The 24,617-nt window shown below is 40.8% G+C and overlaps 2 protein-coding genes across 2 annotated transcripts in view; one reads left to right on the plus strand and one right to left on the minus strand.

Annotated features, from left to right (window-relative positions):
• LOC129733887 (uncharacterized) overlaps positions 1-24,617 on the minus strand; it is a 302,189-nt gene that overhangs the window by 270,776 nt on the left and 6,796 nt on the right. The window lies entirely within an intron of this gene.
• Positions 1-24,617, plus strand: part of LOC129733882 (C-1-tetrahydrofolate synthase, cytoplasmic) — an 81,321-nt gene that overhangs the window by 37,633 nt on the left and 19,071 nt on the right. Inside the window, exons 4-6 of the mRNA XM_055695462.1 lie at positions 8,100-8,224; positions 8,289-8,523; positions 8,591-8,702. Coding sequence (XP_055551437.1) covers positions 8,100-8,224; positions 8,289-8,523; positions 8,591-8,702 — 472 coding nt within the window. The remainder of the gene's footprint in view (positions 1-8,099; positions 8,225-8,288; positions 8,524-8,590; positions 8,703-24,617) is intronic.

Below are 24,617 nucleotides of genomic sequence, written 5' to 3' on the forward strand. Positions count from 1 at the left end.
AAGAAGGGTCCACTAAACGCACAAGGTCCATTATACGCATACAGTCCCTAGTATTTTTTGCTTATTTTCACGCCTCTGTTAATAAATAGCAATGGTAATTGCAAACAATCACAGCTGACACTTTTTAATATCGCTCAACTGCTCTTTTATCGGCTGGTATATCACGAAGACATGCTCCATAAACACGGTTATTTTACTTGTTCATAGTTTCCTTTAAAGTCGGCACAATTTTTACGAATTAATCCGTGAATTTTCTGCTTCTTAAAAGTTAAATATTTAAGGTTCTTTTCGATAACATTTTGCATGCAAGTGAGGCTCATGTTCATTTCACACGCCATTTTTCTTGCCGGACGGGCTTGACTTCGCCGGAAACGTTCCTTCACTGCTTTGATGACCTCTAGAGTCCGAAGTGTTTTTTACCAGGTTTCTTATTTGGGGCCTGTATCCTTGAAACGCTTGATGGTCCTGTAGACGAAGAATCTGCTTAAATTCAAATGTGACAGCTTCCTCCTGATCTCGATGTTAGTCAATCCTTGTAGGATCCTTATTTGTTCTATATTTGAATCCATTGCAATTTTCTCGAGAGCGAAACTTAAAACTTGACTCTATTTGTTCTGCGCCAATAGAGTTCTATAGATATAGCACAGAGTTTTTTCGGTTTTACTTATAAAATCATTCTGTTCAACTGATAGATACAAAGCAGCTTTTTTTGGTGGATATCATGTTGACTGCATTTTGAATGTCTTGACTAGGAATTAGTACCCTATCGTCGACCCCATCAGGTTTTTTCTGGCGAAGCTGATCGTCACGCTTTCCGCGATACATTTGGTGTAGTCAACTGCGTTAGCGTTGAAAGGATAAAGGCCACAAACTCTAAAACCATTCATTACAGTTTGCGGTTTGAACGAGGTCTTAATTGCCAACTCCAGAATACCTCCAAATTCATCCAACCTGATTACTTTTCCGGGATAGGGATGAAATATATTTCAATTAAATGAAACAAACAGAAAAAAGGGAAAATAAGACACCTGTTTGGTCCAGCTGGCTTTGAGAGATCTGAATATGGCCACATCAGCCGGCTGCAAGATGTGTGTAGAATTGGCATAAAGCGAAATAAGAACTATGCCCAGTTTGAAACATTCTTCCGCTGTTTCGAAAGGAGTATGGCTTCGATGACCGTCCACGAAATAGATCACCGGTAGCGAAATATTCTCACGGATTAAATATGGAGAAAAAACGTTGGTGATGTAACCCATAAATGCTTCTTTGGTCATCCATCCAGTTTCAGATTTACCAACACTCCAGTCCGAAGGAAAACTGCTAGCTACGTTGATAGGAATTCTTTGATATGGGAGTACCACGCATGGTGGAACTGGTATTCCGGAGGCTCTGTATGTGTTCAAAACAGTGATGTTTTTTTAGATCCCGTGTCAATTACGTAGACGTTTTTCGTTGCCTTTGGACAGATGACTGCTTTAGTTTCAGGGTCCAAACTAAAACCAATCTCGTCTCCGTTGAAAATGCGGCGTGAATCATTCAAAATATCGTTTTGTCCTTCCTCTTGTAGAATCTCATAAACAGATCGGAACCAGTGGCGAATATTTTCCTCTGTGACGGTTGCAGATGCTGCCGAAACTGCTTCAGGTTTCCTCATGGTCAAATCCGAGTGACGCTTCATGAAGGATTGGTACCATCTTTGACCTGAGATAAGCACTTAAGCAACTTGTAGAGAAAACACAACTATAGTAGGTGATTCACCTGCATTCATGTTGCAACCCTTCGGTCTAGGAAACTTGGTAAGATGTTTTTTACCGGCCAGGATTAAATGTTGCCTGGTAATCGGATATCCTTTACGGGCCATTCGTTTAATCCATGCCACTATCTCGTCCTCCTCTGCATCGGAGAGCGCAGTTGGAGGGCCCTTCCTTACTTTTCCAGTCCAATTTTTCCCAAGGCGATACTTTACGGTTGAACGTGGTACCTTATGCAGCCTGCATGCCTCCTTTATCGGAACATGATTCTGGATCGCTAGCATACACTTTTGCCATGGGCGCAACTAAGGAAAATTTCTAGGGGGGGCTAGTTTTCATGTATGTCATTTTAAAAAAGAGAAAAAAGAGTTTGAATATGCTTTTTTAATGACGCTTAAAATAGTATCGTGAAAGCAGAAAAAATCACTTCGGGATAGAATCTCCGAAGATGTACTGAATATCTTGAACACATCGTCAACGCCAAGCTCTTTCAGCAACAAAGATTCGATATTGAGAAGAGCTAGATTTGGTAAACGGCTGGGCAGTGCTTTTTAACAGTTCACCCGTACTAGTTAGCACTAGCATAATGCCCTATTCCTACCTCCACGTGGTACCAACTGGGATACGAGCAACCAAGGAAAAACCGGTAAACCGGTGGGGTAGTTGTTCTCCTAGAGAGCAGCTTGTCTGCGCGTCTACCCCACAGGCTAGGGGCGGCTCAAACAGCGACTGATCCGGACCGGACGGTTGAACTATGAAATGCGGTGTCTCGCCGGCTACATCCATGGCGGCAGCTCCGTCGCAAGACTAGGCATCGCAGCCCTAGTAAGGCAGTATACTGAAATAAACATACTACGGAGAATCAAGAATTCAAAACGAACAGGAACAATCGGCAATGACCCAGCCGACAGAATAAGGACGACGATTAGAAGCTCAGTACATGTAACAGTAGATCGCTTAATGACCCGGATGTCGACCGGATTCTGCTGGATCAGCTAGAACCCCGCCACTTCGACATCGTTGCGCTCCAGGAGCTTTGCCTGAAAGGAGAGGAGGTACGGTGGATTTGTGGCCGCAAGGCACAGTACCACCAAAGCGGCAGGCAATCAGCGACTGGTTGTGTTTGTTGAGAATTAAAGGCCGGTTCCACAACTACACTATTCCCAATGTGCACTGCCCTCACGAAGGAAGACCTGATACAGGGAAAGAAGCGTTCTACGCACAGCTGGAGAAACTCTACGATAGCTGCTCGCGTAGAGATATCAAGATCGTCGTTGGGGACATGAACGGAAGGATAGACTTATATAAGCCGGTTATCGGCCCGCACAGCCTGCTATGCACCAACTTCGCAGCTTCCCGCGGATTAGCAGTCCAAAGTCCCTTCTTACCTCGACCAACGTACAGCAAAACAAATTGACCACGTTCTCAACGACGGCCCGTTCTTCTCAGACATTACAAACGTACGCACCAATCACGGTGATGATCGGACATGACCACTTCGATACAAAAAACTACAAAACCCTGATAACCGGTAGTCCTCTACGGAAGTCCTTTTGATATTTTCGAACAGAAGGTGCCTATCGGCGAACAGAAGGTGACTATCTACGGTGGAGCACAAGCGGACGCCGGATAATGGCTACAGCGCATGAACCATGAGCTACAAGCGCTGCTTGGAGATAACCCCATTGCACACCTGGCGAAAGACATTAGGTTGCGGTGGGCAGGTCACATCGTAAGAATGCCGGACGACAACCATGTGAAATCACTTCTCTTCAGCAACCCTACCGGCACAAGAAATTAAGGGGCGCAGCGTGCATGATGGCTCGACCAGATCGAAAGAGACTTGCGAGTGATGAGGCGTCTGGGGAACTGGTGAAACACAGCCCGAAACCGAGTAAACTGGCGACAACTTGATACAGCACGAGTTACTACAGCTCTCGTCTGACTGGTAAGGTGAGTAAGAGAGCAAGGGCCCCCCCTTAGTTGCGCCCATGACTTTTGAACATCTAATTCCGTGTAATTACGCTCACACTTATTGGTTTTCCCCATTTTGCTATTCACCTTAACGCACGCGCGAACGACAGTTTTTGTTTATAAATGAACAGAAATGAACGGTTGTCAAATACGCAACATAGTAACCTGGATTATGCCTTTGATGGACCCTCAGAGAATAGGTGTTTTTAAATGTTTTCTTCGTTTTCAAGGTTTTTATAGTGAAATTTAGCATTAGTGCTTGGTATTAACATGTTTATGATTATATTTGTAACATACAATTAGATTGGAAAACAATAGGATATATTTCGTCTCCGCTTACAAAATGGCTAACAAACCGCTGTGTTCTGTTGTGCTGAACAAAAATTGGTTATAATTCACATTTTCTTGCAGAAATTAGTAAAATTCATATCATCTTATCTATAGCATGCTGAAGTTGTTCGTGAAAGATTTTATCAACAGCATAAATATGAGAATAACAAGAAACAATTGCAAAAATGTGCAAGAAGGGTCCACTAAACGCACAAGGTCCATTATACGCATACAGTCCCTAGTATTTTTTGCTTATTTTCACGCCTCTGTTAATAAATAGCAATGGTAATTGCAAACAATCACAGCTGACACTTTTTAATATCGCTCAACTGCTCTTTTATCGGCTGGTATATCACGAAGACATGCTCCATAAACACGGTTATTTTACTTGTTCATAGTTTCCTTTAAAGTCGGCACAATTTTTACGAATTAATCCGTGAATTTTCTGCTTCTTAAAAGTTAAATATTTAAGGTTCTTTTCGATAACATTTTGCATGCAAGTGAGGCTCATGTTCATTTCACACGCCATTTTTCTTGCCGGACGGGCTTGACTTCGCCGGAAACGTTCCTTCACTGCTTTGATGACCTCTAGAGTCCGAAGTGTTTTTTACCAGGTTTCTTATTTGGGGCCTGTATCCTTGAAACGCTTGATGGTCCTGTAGACGAAGAATCTGCTTAAATTCAAATGTGACAGCTTCCTCCTGATCTCGATGTTAGTCAATCCTTGTAGGATCCTTATTTGTTCTATATTTGAATCCATTGCAATTTTCTCGAGAGCGAAACTTAAAACTTGACTCTATTTGTTCTGAATAAATAGTAAACACATAACTCGGACAGAGGATTAAAAGAGGGGCACTCGAATACGTGTATCACTGCTATGTTGCCACCCTGTATTTTTTCTAGATTCCTTGCAATGTTTTCTTCAAAAATCACCTATCACTATTTTTCGAATGTCTTACGTCTACAAATTGAGGTTTTGGCAAAAAAAATGCGTTGTTGTATTTCGATTTCATATTTACAACACGGTTTCCATCAGCCAATCTGTGTTTGATTCTATCAATCGGGTTAGGGTGCTGTTGACCTTGGTTCAACGGTTTTCTAGATCCATGCAAAACCTAGCAATAGCTAGCAATTTCTAACACTTTCGTTATTTTCTTCCGGGATGCCCACCAATTTTAATAGCATGTGGTTTCGTAAATGATTCAATCCTTCCATATTTTGAACAATTCACCTCTCACTGGTTGATTGTACACACATTGTTACGATACGCAATGTTATTCGTAACAAACACTAACAAATCCGTGTAAAGCACTTCGTTTGCAACAACACAACTTGAGCGTAACAATATTGACAGATTGCTCTAGCTCACGGCTCGAGGCTCAATGCACCGCCTACTTCGAACTTTGGGTTTTGCATAAGGATGGTTGATAGCTTTGTTCGAGGTGAAGTGATAAATCCAGGGGGCTATTACCGATTGATGTTTAGGATACATTCATGTTGCTGTAATATATAAGTAACCGCATGAGTTGCATTGATTTTTTATCTAACCTGTCTAACACATCTTAAGTTGATAAGAAGTGATTAGGATAGCATATAAATGGAAAAACTAGCTTTTGGCTAGTATTTAAAAAGCGATATCACAAACAGTCACAATTTTAAATAATTTGATTTTATATTGACATAATTTTTATATTGACATAATTTTACCTAAAAACGCTCTATCTCGGAGTTGGTTTAACAGAAATAACTTCTTTTTTTCAGAAAAATATGTATTTTGTTATTACATTTCAAGTTGATCAGAAATCAGAAGTAGTTAAGATATAATTTAAGTTAACCCTTGAAGGCGCACGACGTTAAAAAATCATCTGAAAACATAAAATCTATGTTCAACTGGTTTACTGCCTTAAAACTAACCAATATGCATAAAAAAAATTGAAAGATTTACTTTTTAATGTGCAAATATTACCATGTTGTTTTTAAACAACACTGTGACTTTATCGCAGAATAAAGTCTAAACAATTACTTTTGTTAACAGAACTTTAAACTTGACCTTTTGTTACTATAATCACTGATAATTCAGACATTTTCACTAACCACTAACCTTATTTTAAAATTTATTTTCAAAGCCAGTCAGCACCAGTCGGGAATCTCGCCATGTTTTTTTTCGTTTCCGAGATTTTGACAGCAAAAATAAAAACAAAACATTCAAATACAGTACTTCCAGCTGTTAAATTTTCTTCGTTAGAGCCTAGAGAGCTGTTCTAATGAATTATATTTCTGAAAAATACTAAAATTTAGTAGTGTTTAGTTTTTAGTAGTGTTGTTTTAAAACAACATTGCGCATTTAAGGGTTAAAAAACTAGTTTTAAGGTTGCCTTTTAAGAAAAATAGTTCTTCAAAGATAAGACTTGGGAATTTTGTGTCTTTGGCAAAGCTTTATGAAGTTGATAGTTCTACAACTTTACTAAGGACAGATGTTAAACATCTCGTAAAATAAAAGAGCTAATTTTCCTAATAAGAAATTGAATGAAAATGTCAGATAATTCTAATCAGTATTCTGAACAACTCTCCCGAAGAGACCAAACCATTGCATCCAGGTCAGAAGGATTCAAGAAAGATTGGTCTTGTGATCGCCATGGAATAGCTGACAAACAATGGGTTTGTATGGCACAATTTCACCCCGGCTAACGGTCCAATTATTTAAGTTGTGTGGCGTTAATCTCGTTATTTTTCTAGCTCATTTTCACCCTCTCCATATAAAAATTTGGCATACGATTTTTATTTACGTTTCAGAAAGAAAAAACGGATAATGATTATTCTTTAATATTGATTTGCTGAATAAACAAGTGTTCCAAATATTTGACTGTTTTATTATTCTATTTTTGTATTTTTCATCCGCTTTAATGTTTATCACTCTTCTACGAAAGATTTTGAGTATGTTGTGCAAAATGCTAGATATGTGCCAAATTTTATCTCCCGTTTTAATGAGATTTACAATCTGATACAATGTAGATTTTCCACATGCACAAGTCATAGCCAACATCGCATTCCAAGCATGATGTATATGATTTAATATTGCCCTAGCACCGACCAGGTGCGGGATTTTGCCAAATCGATCGTCAAATCGACGAGAAAGCGACCGACGCCCATCATTGACACATTCCCCAGGGATCCACGCCCTAAGCGGTAATTTAGCACGTTTCGTGGCCAAGATTTCCGCAGTTCAGCTGCCGTGTTGGCTCTAATCAGCGACACGACCATGCATCACTCCTAGAGCTTATAAATCATCCGTGGGAGCGCAGCGGCGGCAACGTCGATTATAGCAATGCGGCGGTGAATTAACAGGCCGTGTCACCATAAATATAAACTACTCCAAAATAGCGATCGTTGCAACATCTTTTCCGTACGGAGATTTAAATGGACATTTCCCACCCACCGCAAATCGTGATCAATTAGCAGATGTATAAAGTGTCACTACCACTTGATCGTTCGCTAAGTGTGATGTGATCCTTACTGGCAAACATTTATGACACATATTCTGTGCTATTCAAATATCTAGTTGAGATGTACATTTTTAGAGTATAGAGCAGTAGGAACTATTCTTGTTATTTTTTGTGTAACAGTCCTCCTCAAGGTACTGTGATCTTTTTAATAGACCTTCTTTCAAATTACTCACAATGAGCAGAAAATGGAACCATTTCCCTTTCATGAATGTGATTTAAATAAACGTACAATTTGTGCATATTTAAGAAGAGAGCACAGGAGAACCGTTTTACTTGGTCCGCTTGTTTGATTTACTTGAGTTGGCCGCGCTGATGGACCATGAAATTACGTCACATTTTGGCGTTCATGTTCGCTGTCATGCTTCTGCGAGGTGCGAAATTACCGCGGCACGGTATTTAGGCTGTGTCATATGTTCGTGTAATTACCTCTGAGCGCACGGGCCCGGATGACGGACGGAACTGCAGTTCCGAGAGTCTGAATATTCACTCACTCAGCGAAGCAAGAGTTTCGGTAATCAAATGATGCCTTTCTCGGTTTCAGATCAAACGCCTCAATGAAGATCCCTGCTTTCACGGAATCATCGTCCAGATGCCGCTGGAGTCACAGAATCCGATCGATTCGCATCTGATCACCGACGCCGTATCACCGGAAAAGGATGTTGATGGGTAAGTTTAGCTTTTGTTCAAGTTTTGTTTAGATAAAAATAATAATTTCATCTGTATTTGGAAGTCTTAACACTATCAACGAGGGCCGCGTCGCAGTTGGTGATATGGGAGGCTTCCTGCCGTGTACTCCGAACGGGTGCATGGAATTGATCAAGCGCACTGGTATTCCAATTGCCGGTGCATCGGCAGTCATCATCGGACGTAGTAAAATTGTCGGTACTCCAATGGCCGAGCTGCTGAAGTGGCACGATGCGACGGTTACGATTTGCCACTCGAAGACGAAAAATTTAAATATGATGGTGAGTAATTTCGGTGGGGAAAAGACCTACAACCGATGATCGCAACCGATGTCCATTTCAATTTCAGATAAAGAAAGCCGACATTCTGGTGGTGGCAGTCGGCAAACCGGAAATGGTTCGTGGAGCCTGGATTAAACCTAGTGCAGTGGTAATTGACTGTGGCATCAATTCGATTCCCGGTAAGTTTGGTCGATGTTGTTTCGATTTCATTCCGACGTCAAATCGCGGCGTTTGCCCGGTAACGTACATTCCTGCTAGAGTGCTATGGTAACAATATTTGCATCCAATCAAAACTGGCGCTCCGACAGACCTCCAAGGCTAAACAGTTTCAATGTTTCCTTATCACTGGGCAATAGTAACACTGATAAGATGATCACTTTCCTTTTGGTACATAACATGTTTATTTTGCTGATTCAGACCAGTTGTATAGCCTATTGACCCAGAGCACTTGCCGGGCTGGGGTAAACACTTCAATTGCTGTTGTGCCTGTCGACTGTAAATTTTTTTGTATCGAACAATAGTTTCTAAGCGATTAACTGAACAACAACAAAAAAGTGTATACTGAAAAACATGCGACCTGTTAGGTCGTCAATCGTTTTTGAGATAAAAAATTTCTCCACCCGCGAAAATACGCAGTTTCTAGTGAAATGGTTAGAGCCGTAGAACAAACTACTCCGGTTGGCAGAAAGCGAAGCAACGTCTTTTCTCACGTGATGAATAATGTCAATGGAAAAATATATAGAAACGCTTCCCTTCGTGCCGGTTCGCTTTCAGTAGCAGTACCTACAACATCAGCCTTACGGTTATTCAAAGCTATTAGGTCATTATTTTTTACATTGACCTCTACTGTGATTTATTGTCGCAACGTATCAACAAACACTCCTTTTCGACCAAATCTTTTAGTAGGGTAACGGGGGTATTTTGAGCCGTCGCTTAACCACGCTTTGGCAGCTTTTTATTTAGCATTCGGTATTCGGTCGTTGCATTGCATGGAGAAGCAGCTTGTAGTGATTTACAGATATTAGTTTCCCAGTTTTATTACATCTAACGATACGAAACTGGCTGGAAATGCCTGTAAATTTCATTTGTTGATGCGAAAACTTCACGACAGTAGGATACCCTTCTCGAATCCGCTATTTCTGCTTTATAAAAATCGATAATGTTAAGCTTAGCTTAGCTTAGTTCTAACTGTACATATCAATGGTTACTACCGCGTGAAGGGCCGAGCCACTCAAGATGCACAATAGACTGGGACATGGTTATATGGGAAAAAAGCGATGGTGTTATTTTTTCGCTCCCATGCACTTTTCGTGTTCCTTATGGGTCCTATAACAACTGTGTAACTTTTCATATCGATCAGTGAAACGACCGATTTGCACCCGATTTTTAAAGCTTCCATACGATTTTATATGGGAAAAACCACTTTTTCAAAACTTTTTCTATAGAGATGTCCAGTTGGCTCCAAAAATATATCAATACGTGATATTTATAGGAAATTCTCCTGGGAAAAACTCTTCTGAAGACCACGAGGTGCTACCTTTCTTGTGAAAAATGATATTCACCCCAGACTGATTGAATATCTGAAGAACGGCTCACCATTGAATTTTACTAGCAATACTGCTGTAGGATGCTGGTGTTGCAAATTCAACCATGTGATGAGAAATAATATCGCTTAAATTTATCTTGGAGGCTTCCCCAAAGATACTATGAGCAAAAATCACACTTTGAAAATTAATTCCACGCGAAAATATTTTTCATACTTAAGCAAGCTTGCAATAGCAGCATGCTGTAGCAGTGTTGCTGTAAAATTTCAATGGTGAGCCGTCCGTCAGACATTCAATCAGTTTGGGGTGAATAGCTGTTTCTACAAGCATCGTAGCGCCTTACGGTCTTCAGAAGAATTTTTCCCAGGAAAATTTCCTACAAATATCATGTATCGATATATTTTTAGGAGCCAACTGGACATCTCTAGAGAATACGTTTTGAAAAAGTGGATTTTCCCATATAAAATCGTATGAAAACTTTAAAAATCGGGCGTTTCACCGATCGATCTGAAAAGTTACACAGTTGTTATGGGACCCATAAGGAACACGAAAAGTGCATGGGAGCAAACATTTATTTTTTGTCCCACCGTAATGCACAATGAATCAACTAGCAGAATGACATTCCGCGTCGAACACTCGACAGAAACGGACGTGCAAAGTGGTCGTTCTATTACAATCCGGTCCGTGTGTACGAATAGCCAAACAAAAGAGTGTATTATTCGCGCTATAGGCCAACTAGATTGTGAGTTGTGTCGCTACGTTCTGTACCCGGCTCGCAACTTTGGCTGTATTGGTGCAAAATACCAGCTGCAGTTTTGATCTGTGCACAGTGAATAGATCTGTCTAATTCAAGGCCATCATTTGACAGTCGAGTCGTGTCGCTGTGCTGAGTGATCTCACACCCGGCTCACTGCTGATGGCTGTATTGGTGCTGCTGTACTGGTGCTGCTGTACTGGTGCTGCTGGCTGCTTTGAGTGCAGCTTCGAACGATCGGACAACCACTGCTTGAAGGAAGAAGTAAATAGGTACGTGTTCTTGTCGGCGCTAGTGCGCTAGTGCACTACATTTAGCGCGATGGATATAGATCCCTCGCCTCCCGTGCCACCATCCCCGAGCCCCCCTGACCCTGACCCTTCTGTTACCCCCTCCCCTGTTCATTCTCCAGTCCCCCCTCGCCCCAGGCTTTACCCGGACGGAACTCAACAGGGCAGCTATACTGTTTATTTTCGTCCAAAGGCAGGAGTGAATTCAAAGCGATTAAACATACTGCAAATTTCGAAAGACCTGACGAAGGGGTACAAGGCCGTGACCGAAATTTCCAAGGTCCGACCTAACAAGCTCCGTGTCATGCTCAGTGATCTGACACAGGCCAATGCTATCGCTTGCTCTGAGCTCTTCACACGCGAGTATCGCGTTTACATACCCGCACGAGACGTGGAGATCGACGGTGTCATAACCGATTCGAGTCTGTCTGTCCGGTTGCTTCAAAAATACCGAAACACAGGCGAAGATTTTGGATTGTAAGCAATTACGGTCCATGTCTCTCGTCGGCGGTAAAAAAGTTTACACTCCGTCAGACTCGTTTCGCGTTACGTTTGCCGGATCTGCACTTCAAAGCGTTCTTACGCTGAGATGCTGAAGAAGACCGTGACCACTTCTACCATAACATCGAACCCCTTTGATCTGTTGCCCTCCGATGAAACCGATTCTGACGATTCATCAGCGGGAACATCTTATGCCAATCCTGGGGAGTCTAGGAAGAGGAAAAATGTTTCTTCTCCTAAACTTCCCCGTAAAGGTCCTAAGATTTCCCAAAGTGTAATGAAAAGTACGAACAAACCAAACAGTGCTGCGGAAAAACCGAAGCAAACTCCTCCTGGGCCTGCAAATTTAAAGTCCCAGAAGGAGTTCCCAGCACTGCCAGGAACATCTAAAACCCCAGTTGTTCCTTTTGCACATCCAGTTGATGAAACAAACTCTGGATTAGTGAAATTTTCTGACATTGTGGACTGGATTTTTGAAAATTTCAATGTACCCGATCCAATTAAAATTTTTCTTACAGCATTCCTCCCAACAGTTAAATCATTTTTGAAGCAGTTGACTGCCCAATGGCCCCTCCTTGCAGCGATTGTATCCTTCGATGCCTAATTCAACTGCGTATATGAAGGATTCTATCTCTGTCTTACAATGGAATTGTAGAAGTATTTTACCAAAAATTGATTCGTTTAAAGTTTTGATAAATAAAAACAAATGCGATGCAATTTCCCTTGTGAAACTTGGCTTACTTCAAATATTGATCTCAACTTCCATGATTTTAATATTATTCGCCTTGATCGAGACACCCCATATGGAGGAGTACTTTTAGGGATTAAAAAGTGCTATTCTTTCTATCATATCAACCTCCCCTCGATTCCAGGCATCGAAGTTGTCGCATGTCAAATGACAATACAAGGTAATGAGCTTTGTATTGCCTAAATATATATTCCTCCCAGAGCACAGGTTGGGCAACGGGTGCTCTTTGATTTAATAGAACTTCTTCCCTCGCCACGCTTGATTTTGGGAGACTTCAACTCTCATGGTGTGGTTTGAGGTTCCCCTTACTATGATAACCGCTCCTCTTTAATCTATAACCTTTGCGATGACTTCGACATGACTATTTTAAACAACGGTGAAATGACACGTATCCCGAAACCTCCAGCGCGCCCAAGCGCTTTGGATCTATCCTTATGTTCGACGTCGCTACGGTTGGACTGCACATGGAAGGTAATCCTCGATCCTCACGGTAGCGACCATCTGCCTTTTCTTATTTCAATTACAAACGGGTCAACTCGCATACGACCAATTGACATTCCGTATGACCTCACACGGAATGTCGATTGGAAGTTATACGAGGAAATGATTTCAAAAGCGGTCGAGTCGATTCAACATCATCCACCACTTGAAGAATACAACCTCCTCGCGGGCTTGATTCTCGACGCCGCTTTGCAAGCCCAAACGAAGAAATATCCCGGCGTAACGATCAAAGAACGGCCTCCCACTCCGTGGTGGGACCAAGAGTGCTCCGATGTCTACACGCAAAGATCCGACGCGTTTTTGGCCTACCAGAAGGGAGGTATATCCGACGACTATATACGGTATTCGGAGCTTAATACCAAGCTTAAAAGCCTGGCTAAAGCAAAGAAACGCGGATATTGGCGTCGGTTCGTGAACGAGACGTCGAGGGAGACATTGATGAGCACTCTTTGGAACACAGCCCGAAGAATGCGGAATCGCGTAGCGGTCAACGAAAGCGAGGAGTCTTCAAGTCGGTGGATATTTGATTTTGCCAGGAAAGTATGTCCGGACTCTGTTCCTGCGCAAAACTTTGTTCGCGATGCGTCTCCGGGTCACGACGCGATAGAATCACCTTTTACGATGGCAGAATTTTCAGTTGCCCTCCTGTCCTGTAACAATAACGCGCCTGGGTTCAAATCAAATTCAACTTGTTGAAGAATCTACCCGGCAATGCTAAGAGGCGCTTGTTGAACTTGTTCAATAAGTTCCTGGAGCAAAACATTGTACCGCAGGATTGGAGGCAAGTGAAGGTGATCGCCATCCAAAAACCAGGGAAACCAGCTTCTGATCACAACTCTTATAGGCCGATTGCAATGCTATCCTGTATCCGGAAATTGATGAAAAAAATGATACTCCGTCGTTTAGACCATTGGGTCGAATCAAATGGTCTACTATCAGATACTCAATTTGGCTTCCGCCGCGCCAAAGGGACGAATGATTGTCTTGCGTTGCTTTCAACAGATATTCAGCTGGTGTATGCTCGCAAAGAACAAATGGCGTCTGCGTTCTTGGACATTAAGGGGGCTTTTGATTCCGTTTCTATTGACATTCTTTCGGGTAAACTTCACCGACAAGGATTTTCTCCAATTTTGAACAATTTTTTGCACAATTTGTTGTCCAAAAAGCACATGCATTTTACGCACGGCGATTTGGCAACTTTTCGCATTAGCTACAAGGGTCTTCCCCAGGGCTCATGTTTAAGCACCCTTCTTTACAACTTTTATGTAAATGACATCGACGAATGTCTGGCAAATTCATGCACGATAAGACAACTTGCAGACGACAGTGTAATCTCTGTTACAGGACCAAAGCTGCCGATTTGCAAGGACCATTGCAAGATACCTTGGACAATTTGTCTGCTTGGGCTTTACAGCTAGGTATCGAATTCTCTCCGGAGAAGACTGAGATAGTAGTTTTTTCTAGGAAGCATGAACCTGCTCAGCTCCAAACACAATTAATGGGTAAAACGATTTCTCAGGTTTTGGTACACAAATATCTTGGTGTCTGGTTCGACTCTAAAGGCACCTGGGGTTGTCACGTGAGGTATCTGATGAAAAAATGTCAACAAAGAGTGAATTTTCTTCGTACAATAACCGGACAATGGTGGGGAGCCCACCCAGGAGACCTTATAAGGCTTTACCAAACAACGATACTGTCTGTTATTGAGTACGGGTGTTTCTGCTTCCGCTCCGCAGCAAACACACATTTGATCAAACTGGAGCGAATACAGTATCGTTGTTTGCGTATCGCCTTGGGTTGCATGCAGTCGACCCACACGATGAGTTTGGAGATCTTAGCTGGAGTACTACCATTGAAAAACCGCTTCTGGAGCCTGTCTTCTCGTATTCTAATCAAATGTGAGGTCTTGAACCGTCCCGTGATTGAAAATTTTGAAAGGTTAATCGAACTTAATTCTCAAACCCGTTTTATGACATTGTATTTCAATCACATGTCCCAAAATATTAACCCTTCTTCGAATATTCCAAATCGTGTCGACTTATCAAATACTTCTGATTCTACTGTGTTTTTCGATACATCCATGATAGAAGAAACTCGTGGAATCCCGGATCATTTACGCGTGCAGCAGATCCCTAAATTTTTTTCCAATAAATATCGAAACATCAACTGCGACAATATGTACTACACTGGCGGATCACTTCTTGATGGGTCCACTGGCTTCGGTATCTTCAATAACAATTTAACCGTCTCCCATAAGCTCGATAATCCTGCTTCTGTTTACGTCGCAGAATAAGCTGCAATTCAGTACATCCTAGGGATTATCGAAAAAATGCCCACGGACCATTATTTCATCTTTACGGACAGTCTCAGTTCCATTGAGGCTCTCCGATCGATGAAAGATGTTAAGCACTCTCCGTATTTCCTGGGGAAAATACGGGAACATCTGAGTGCTTTATCCGAAAAATCTACTCAGATTACCTTAGCGTGGGTCCCTTCTCACTGCTCGATACCGGGTAATGAGAAAGCGGACTCTTTGGCTAAGGTGGGCGCAACAAACGGTGATATTTATGAAAGACCAATTGCCTTTAATAAATTTTTTGCATTTGTACGTCAGAATACGATCATCAGTTGGCAAAATTCTTGGACCAGAGGGGAACTGGGAAGGTGGTTACATTCCATAATCCCCAAGGTGTCGACGAACCCGTGGTTCAAGGGGTTGGATGTAGGTCGGGATTTCATTTGCGTGATGTCCCGGCTTATGTCCAATCACTATAGATTTGACGCGCATCTCCGTCGTGTTGGGATCGGGGAAAGTGGTATCTGTGCCTGTGGTGAAGGTTATCACGACATAGAGCACGTTGTTTGGTCATGCCCTGTACACCGTGACGCCAGGTCTAGATTAATAGCTTCCCTGCAGGCCGAAGGTAGGCAGCCGGCTGTTCCTGTTCGTGATGTCTTGGCGAGCCGTGACCTATCTTACATGTCCCTTATATACGTTTTCCTGAAATCCATCCACGCCCCAGTTTAGTCCTATCCCCTTCCGCCTACATCCAACCAAACGACAAGAACACGTTAAGACCCCGGATCCGGAAACAGCAATCAGACCCGCACGATACTCTCAAGGCCCGATGGAAACAACCCAATATGCCAGTCCGTAATATCTTGGCCCAGCAGCGGAACAAATTTAATATGCTGCTTACCTATGGCAATGAAAACCATCAAACAGCAAACCTGTGCTTTTAATGCAAAATATTCTAGCTTTAAGTTAGATTTAGTTTCAGCTCGTAGTCGGCAGCGAGGATAAAAAATTTGCTTTTAGTTATTAAGATACTTTAGAAAGTAAGCTACCAGATATAATTGGCGCCGTTAAACATTGAATTGTATTTGTGCCGTGTCAAATAAACTATAGATGAAGAAAAAAAAAAACTAGCAGAATGACTGGCAGTGGTAATTTCTTCTCACTTGCATCATTAAATGACCCGATTTCTTTATAGATCAACAAGCTGACCCGGCAAACTTCATCCCGCCTATTTTTGTGTTTGATTTAATAATTTTAAACATCCCAAATCTATTGATTTCTTGCGATTTGTTCATATCGTTTGAAATGATTGGTTTTATCGGAATGACAACAACCTCGACTTTAGCCGTTAGTACATACCCTCTATTCCGGAAATACTTATATTGGGTGGTATTCAGTTATTTTCGTTATTTTCCAGAAACTGAAAGCGGTCATCTTCGAATTCAAAATGATGTCCAGGGTCAATACTTGGCTTCTATACATTATTTCGATTACGGAAATAGTCGTATGTAGTAGTATTCGGCTGTTTCCCAGAAGTTGCCATCTTATGATTCAAAATGGTGTCTGAGGTCAATTTTTAGCTCCTTGCATCATTCTGGTTTAAGAAACACTCATATTGGGTGGTATTTCGTCACTTTAGGCTAATTTTCAGAAACCGGAAGTCGCCATCCTGGATTTTAAAATGGCATTTGGAGACAATTTCTGGCTCCTTAGCGTCATTCTGGTTTAAGAAACACCCATAATAGGTGTTATTCGATCTTTTTCGGCGTTTTCCAGAAACTGGAAGTCACCATCTTAGAATTCAAAATAGTGTCTATGGCCGATTCTAGCTCCTGTGTATCATTCTGGTTCCGAAGAATCTCATATTGGATGAAAATCGGTCATTTTTGGCTGTTTTTCAGACACCGGAAGTCGCCGTCTTGCATTTCAAAATGGCATTTGGAGACAATTTCTGGCTTCTGAGCGTTATTTCACCCATATTAAGTAGTATTTGGTAATTTTCGGCTGTTTTCCAGTCACCGGAAGTCACCATCTTACAATTATTGTGTGAGGTCGATTTGTGGTTTCAGTGCGTCATAACAATTCCGGAAATTCCCATATTGGGTGGTATTTGGTCATTTGCCGCTGTTTTTCAGTAACCGGAGTTCGCCATCTTGGATTACAAAATGGTATTTGGAGACAGTTTTGTCCTCTGAGCGTCATTCTGGTTAAAAAGAAACACCCATATTGGGTGGTATTTGGCTGTTTTCCAAAACCGGAATGTAAAATGTTGTCTGAGTTCGATTTGTGGTTTTGGTGCATCATAATAATTCTGGAAATTCCCATATTGGGTGATATTTGGTCATTTACCGTTGTTTTTCAGAAACCGGAAGTCGCTATATTGGATTTTGAAATGGCATTTGACAACTTCTGGCCTTTGAGCTTCATTCTGGTTAAAGAAACACTCATATTGGGTGGTATTTGGTCATTTGCCACTGTTTTTCAGGAACCGGAAGTCGCCATATTGGATTACAAAATTGTATGTATTTGGAGACATGCCAGAAGAAGGAAGGATGTCGAACCATTATGGACATGTTTGTTACACCTTAAAACATTCACCTGTCAAATTTGGTTGTATTTGCTTGATTGGTTCTCGAGCTGTGCGAAATTTGTGTTTCATTTGTGTGGGACCCCTCTCTTATAGGAGAGGGAGGGGTATCAAACCATTATGGGTATATTTGTTACCCCTAGAAACATCCACCCACCAAATTTGGTTCCATTTACTTGGTTATTTCTTGAGATATGCAGAAATTTGTATTTCATTTGTATGGAACCCCTCCCTTCCAGAAATTGGAAGGGTGTCGAACCAATATGGACATATTTGTCACTCTTTAAAACATCCACATGCCAAATTTGGTTCCATTTGTTTGGTTAGTTTTCGAGATGTACATGAATTTGTGTTTCATTTGTATGGGACCCCTCCCTTCCAGATGAGGGAGGGGTCTCAAACTATCTTAGTCACCTTTCTCGGCCCCTAAAACCCCTATATACAAAATTTCACGCCGATCGGCTCAGTAGTTTCCAAGGCTATATGAATCAGACAGACAGGCAGACAGACAGACAGAGCTGCATTTTTATATGTTTAGATAACGGCGACGGCCACTTCCTTACATTCAGGTGGGAATATTGTCGGTTTCGTGCAACACCGGCACAATTCAAATTTTGATATCGAACGATCCCAAATACGATTAATTTTTATTTCACAAAAAAACCTGAGTTTCAAGATGATGTATCTTTGGAATTCAAACCAAACACATGCTTCAAAGATGGTAAAAAAGAAGTTATAACTTGCTCATATTTTTCGTGGATGTAATAAAGATAATTTTTTTTTCAGTTTCTATTGCAACCAGTGTTGCGAAATTTTAACACAGAAAAATGAAAATGATACAACAGAAGTTTCAATCTCACTCTCTTCAAACTGATATTGAGTGTCACCCGTGTCAATTATCAGTCAATAATCATGTCAGTGATATAAATGATGTATCTTAATTAATATCGAAATTATTTGATCTGAGCCAATCCATTGCTTGAATTTAATGAAGCAGATAGGCACCTTCATCCTACACCGCATAAACATCGCCAGTCAGCATTGCCACTGTGAACTGATTGGAGCTGAAAGCAACTATCACTTTCAGCTGGTTCGTGTTGATACTGATATTCGTAGCTCTCACTGAGAGCCTCTCAGTGTCAAAAGAGAATCTATCACTGACAGTGAAAATTTGCAACCCTGATTGCAACTATTAATTTTGAGTTGTGTCAGTGCTGCACGAAACCTACAACAAAGCGTGGTACGCAGTTGAAAAGAAAAGAGGTTCACGAAATTTTGCCCTTTTTACCAAACGGAATTTTGACAGCTGAGAATGCTTCACAGTAACGATATCTGACGTCAGTGAGCGCATGATTTTTGCTTTTTTTCTAGAACACGCACACACTTGTTTACCGCGATCTGGTGTGAGAGCAGGGATGCCAGGTATTTTTTCAAAAGTCTTCATGGTCCGCGAAAAAATGTCTTTCTACCCGAAGCCCGAAGGCTGATGAAACTTTCCGGCAAATCTAAAACTGTCGCGCAAAAAAAAGGTCACCACTAATGCACTTATGCAAAATTCGGGTCGTTCACATATTTTTCAATGTCTTCACATGTTTTCTCCAATGTCTTCACGCTGTCGTCACAAAAATGGATGTCTTCATCATACATTCAAATATTTTTCACGTTATTGTTACGTGAAAGTTCCTATACTTGTTTATTTTCTGTCATTTTGCATGATTTATGTGACAAACATAACATCTACGTGAAAATCCCATACCATGGTTAATCACGTCCCATCTACGTGAACTTAACAACGTCAAACAGGATGTATCGCGTGAATTCTCTGTGCGAAAATAACCAGAAATCAAAATGGCGAAGCTGTTATCTGATTCTAAACATAAAACAGAATTTCTGGATGGCTTGCAAATGAGTGAATTTTCGAAAAATCCTAATAAACTCGAGACTTGAGCTTACAGGCTTCACACAGCTTCTGTTCAAAGGTAGAAGAGTTACCTGAACGAAAACAGCGGACAATAACAATCCCCGAGAATGTCGTAATATTTATCAGTTTTTATGTTGTTTCATTCATTTACGAATTGACGAATTTGCATACCTAAGTGATATCTGATAGCAATCACGTTTTACGAAATGTACAATTTTCATTTATTTCTCTAAATTTTATGAGCTAGGAAACGGGTTTTAGAAATTATCAAAATATGTTGCGTAATAAATCACTCTGGCATGCATATTCATCGTTTACCAGTAGATGAATTTTACGTGAAACTCACATGAATTGTATGCATCTTCTAAATAAGTTTCAAATGATAATTCATCTCACCAGGTCATGATGAACTCAAATAACAATCACGTAGAATCTACTAGAAAACGATAGTGGAAAATATTCACGAAACTTTTCCGGTAACTATTACGTGAAAAATATTTTGAATGTAGGCTAGTGTCTTCCAATGTGGCATCACTGGGTGTGAGACGACCAACCAACTGCCTGGCACTTTCAGTACCTGAATAATGTCAGTGGTTATTATTCCGTGCAAGAACAAGTGACATTTTGCTTCACAGCAAGTGAACTTTGTTTTCCCTTTCAGTTTATGATTTCTTTTTAGCTACCGTACTAGCTACCAGAAGAAATTTCATTTCCTGATTCAGAGCCTGAATTTTACGTGGGATTGAGATAGGAAAATGAATTTCTTTTTGAACTGCATACTGCGCGTAAGGAAGGAATGTTAGAATGTAGTTTTTGCTTTGTTAGAGACCGAATATACCTCTGCATCCCTTCAAAGACCACGAAAAGGGAGTTTTTGTTAGTGGGGTGGGTTTTTGATCTGGGTTGACTTTGATTTGATTGGATTAATGTAACAATATAGATATGATCATGTACATAGAATGTGAGAATATTAACATTGAATTAAAAAATAAAATAAGAAATATTAGGGCATGTGGAGAAGATCTCGTTTGGCTGCCTTTCACAGCTGAAATATTCAAATGTTTAACGTAGAAAACGCGAAAAAATAATACCAATAGATTCGAAAAACACATAGAAAGTGTCCATTATGTTGTGCTAAAATAAAATAGATGAACTTATTTTAAACGAGTTCACGACATATCAATAGTTGTTGTTGTGCTGCTTTCGGCGGCTGAAAACATGAATTGAAAAATGTTATTACCACAACATTGCAGCGCTTGCACAGACGTGGCGCTCCTTTCTGCAACCATTCACCGCATAAACTCATTCAAACAGATCATCCATACGTTCACGCATCTACCACAACCACGAACATTATCGACAAAAAGTGAAAAAATCGGAGCACCGAGATACTATTCAAGGTTGAGCGAAGCAGAAACGGCCCTACGCGGCAAATACCGCGTGTCCTACTCTACCTTCGAAAAATGGTCTGTACATGTGTAAAGAATAATTGAAGAACCCAATCGTTTCATTTTCGTATTGTTCCCTTTTCATAAAGATATTTGACTTCATCAGATATACTTAGTTGATAAAAAGCAATCCGAGAGTCCATACGTAGTTTTATCTGCACTTAATGTGAAACCTCATTAAATCCGCAAATGGCCGACTTTGAGTCACCACTTCGAATTTTCGAAAGCACAAGATTCGGAAATAGTTAAGGCGTTCCCTGTGAAAATGCTATTTTATGTTTGCTGTGGTGAAGCAAACATAAAATAGAATTTTCATAGAGAACGCAATGAGTATTTCCGAGTCTTGTGCTTTTGAAAATTCGAAGTGGTTACTCGAAGTCGGCCATTTTTGGATTCAATGAGGTTTCACCTTAACCGAAAATTATTCTAGAGTTATTAGCTAAGGTTACAAGTTTGTACACAGTATAACGCGGACCGGAGAAAACACCGTGCTCAGAGTTTGGTTATAGACGGGTTTACGTGGAATTGGCCGAGATTTTTGAGAACACGTTGCCGGGCAAAACGTTGAATCGAATAGGTGCGGTGATTTAATCGTAAAGTAGAAGATAACGTTTTTGGTATCGAGTGATTAGAACAAGTGAATTTGGGGTAAAACTGCACGGTTGCGGCCAAAAGAGAACCAAAAGACTCGAGAGGATTCTTCAAATTGAATGGGTGTGAATCGCTGGTAAACGTGGTAAGATCAATGATGTATAGATACATGGTGCAACGATTTGATCAAAAACTAGGCGCGCGGTGAGGTAGCTTTTCTGCACTGGAGGGATGGAAAAGAGACGTCGTAAAGTGACAGCCAGCAAGTTTTCAAATAACAACAGTTCACTTTTCTTCGCTCGATTTGGTGGTTGTTTTTTTTTTTTATTAAGAGATTATCTATAATAGTCCTGCTCTAAATATGTCGCTGCGACCGATCTTTTACGGTGAGAATAAAATACGCGCATAAATAGCCAATATTGCGAATCTGATAACTATAATAGAAAATGCAATTTACAGAATTTTCCACCTAGGTATATACTGCGAATCTGGCTGATCAGCACAGCAAAACAAGCACCTAATTGTTGATGAAACTGTATCGGGAATGAGATAAAAATGAGGCGCTTTGAATCAAATTGGATAAATAAAAAATAAGGCTCAAGGAATATCTATGAAATACAGCGAGTGCTGAAAGTCCATTCGCGCAGCAAAATCTTTCAAAACAGGTACCAAAGACTGGGAAACCGTTCAAATGCAGGCCATTTTTGATGACTGGAAATAGTCACTTTTCAATAGATAGGACTCGATTAGTTTCAAATAAATCGTATTAAAGTTCTTCAGGGTTTTTATTTATCGTTTTTTTATTGGTATGGATGCCAAGGACCTTCCAGTTTTTTCGAGGCACGATGCTGGTCTAACAAGCCAGCTGTCGCATGTTAGAATCTCGGCTGGGAGAGACCGTCCGAGTCAATAGGATCGTAGCGGCAGCCCTGCAATTGTTCTGTACACTAACGGTTGGTTGCGAAGTATATGTCGAATAAACAGAAGGTCAAATTTCAAAAAGAATGTAGCACCTGGGCTTTGTTTTCGCCTAAGACCAGAAATATGTTTGGGCTACAACCTTTTGATGATCTGAATTAACAGTATTATGCGCGGCCGATGAAAGCAGATCAAAGCTAATTTTTCTTTATCCACTGCAGCTGAAAATTTGATTATTGTTTATAAACAATCCGATGCCATGTCAACTGGTTTTTAGACATGGCTGACTATGCATTTTGACATACCGTTACACCATGTATCTATTCATCATGATAAGATCTGGACACTGATCTATAGTTTGGCTTGCAGTGTGATGAGTAACTCGAAAATTGAGTCACTAATGGGTGATAGCATTATTTGATCTAGAGCGTGAGCAGAAATTGCATACCGATGAATCCTCAATGGAACTGGCCGCGGTGTTATTAATGAAAGTAGAAGAAGGTCTTAAACCTTTAAGATATTCTGGCAGAAAAACCAACGATGATGAATGCCGCTATCATAGCTATGAGCTGGAGATGTTGCGGGACGGTTCTGCTATTATCTGCTGGGAAGGAAATTTGTCATCAAAACAGATTGCACAGCACTGTGAAGGATACGTTTAAAAAAAAGGAACCATTATTGGAATACGATTTCGATATCGATTATCGACCGAGTGCAGCAATGGCACATGTCGATTCATTGAGCAGAAATCCCGTAGAACCTCCAGGAAAAGCTCAATCAATAGGAGAAAAAAGATTGTCACTCGAAATCATCAATGGTAACGCGCTTGTTTCCATGCAACGTAGGGACCCGCAATTTGAAAGAACATCGCGCAGATAAAAGGTATTCCCCAGACCGATGAGCAGAGGCAGATTCAGGAGAATTAAATTCTAGAAAACCACCGCTTATAGCGAAAATTAGATACTCGCCCCTCAAGTTAGAGCCGCGGTATTAAGGGCCGTATGTAATTGCTGCCTGTTATCATATTAAGAACCTACACGCAAAACTTTTCCTTATTACCTTAGAAGCAATAGCGCAAAATTGCTTTTTAGGTAACAAACCTATTACTAAAAAGGCAATAAAATTCTTCCCCAGTCAAGTAACAACTACGACTATCTAATAATGGTCGTTTCAACCACATGCAAGATTTTTTCTGTCAAAAACTGCTCCCTTTCCATCTCAAGTAAAAAAAAAAATCACACACCGTCGCATATGTTGCACATGTTACAAGTTTCTTCAATCTCCAATTCATCCGGTGAGCGTTTATTAGTTCGCTCGTTGTATGCATCCGGAGTAGAGGAAGAATATGACAAAAGCTGCCAAGCAGCATTTTCCCCGTCATAGAGTATGCAAACGTTGATGATTTCAAAGACTTGAAATGCGTCTTTAAATGACATCACGATCTGTAAACTGCGTTAGAGAAAAACAAAAACATTCGCTTTCTTGCAAGCTATCCAAAACACATACTCATTGGTTGATGGAAACTCATTTGCACCTGTTTGAAAATACATAACTCGTGCCCATCCAGAACAATATTCGCAACTTCGGCAACTCTGTTCAGACAGCATAACATATATTCATTTCATGTAAACACTGGGGGACGAAACGAAAGTGTTTCTGATTAGACATTTGAGGTTGATGGGTGAGATTCTCATTATGTGTGGATGAAGGGAGCAAAAATGAATCTGATCGTTGCATCAATACAAATGCAGCGAGTGAAGTCTTGCTAACACATGCACTGCGGTGCTTGGTTGTATGTTCTCCTGCAGAAACATATACAAGCGTGTGCCCGTCATAATTTTTGTTACTTTTCGGTTATTACTATTTGTGTATAATGCGCAGTCATAAGACACAATAAGTAATAAAAAATTGCCCTAAAGTAATAAAATATTCCCCGTTTGCGTTGGGTGTACCCGAGCAAAGCATGCGTCGCTTTTCAACAGTTTACTTAGC

The sequence above is a fragment of the Wyeomyia smithii genome, chromosome 1 (assembly GCF_029784165.1).
Source record: "Wyeomyia smithii strain HCP4-BCI-WySm-NY-G18 chromosome 1, ASM2978416v1, whole genome shotgun sequence".
In the NCBI taxonomy this organism is placed as follows: domain Eukaryota; kingdom Metazoa; phylum Arthropoda; class Insecta; order Diptera; family Culicidae; genus Wyeomyia; species Wyeomyia smithii.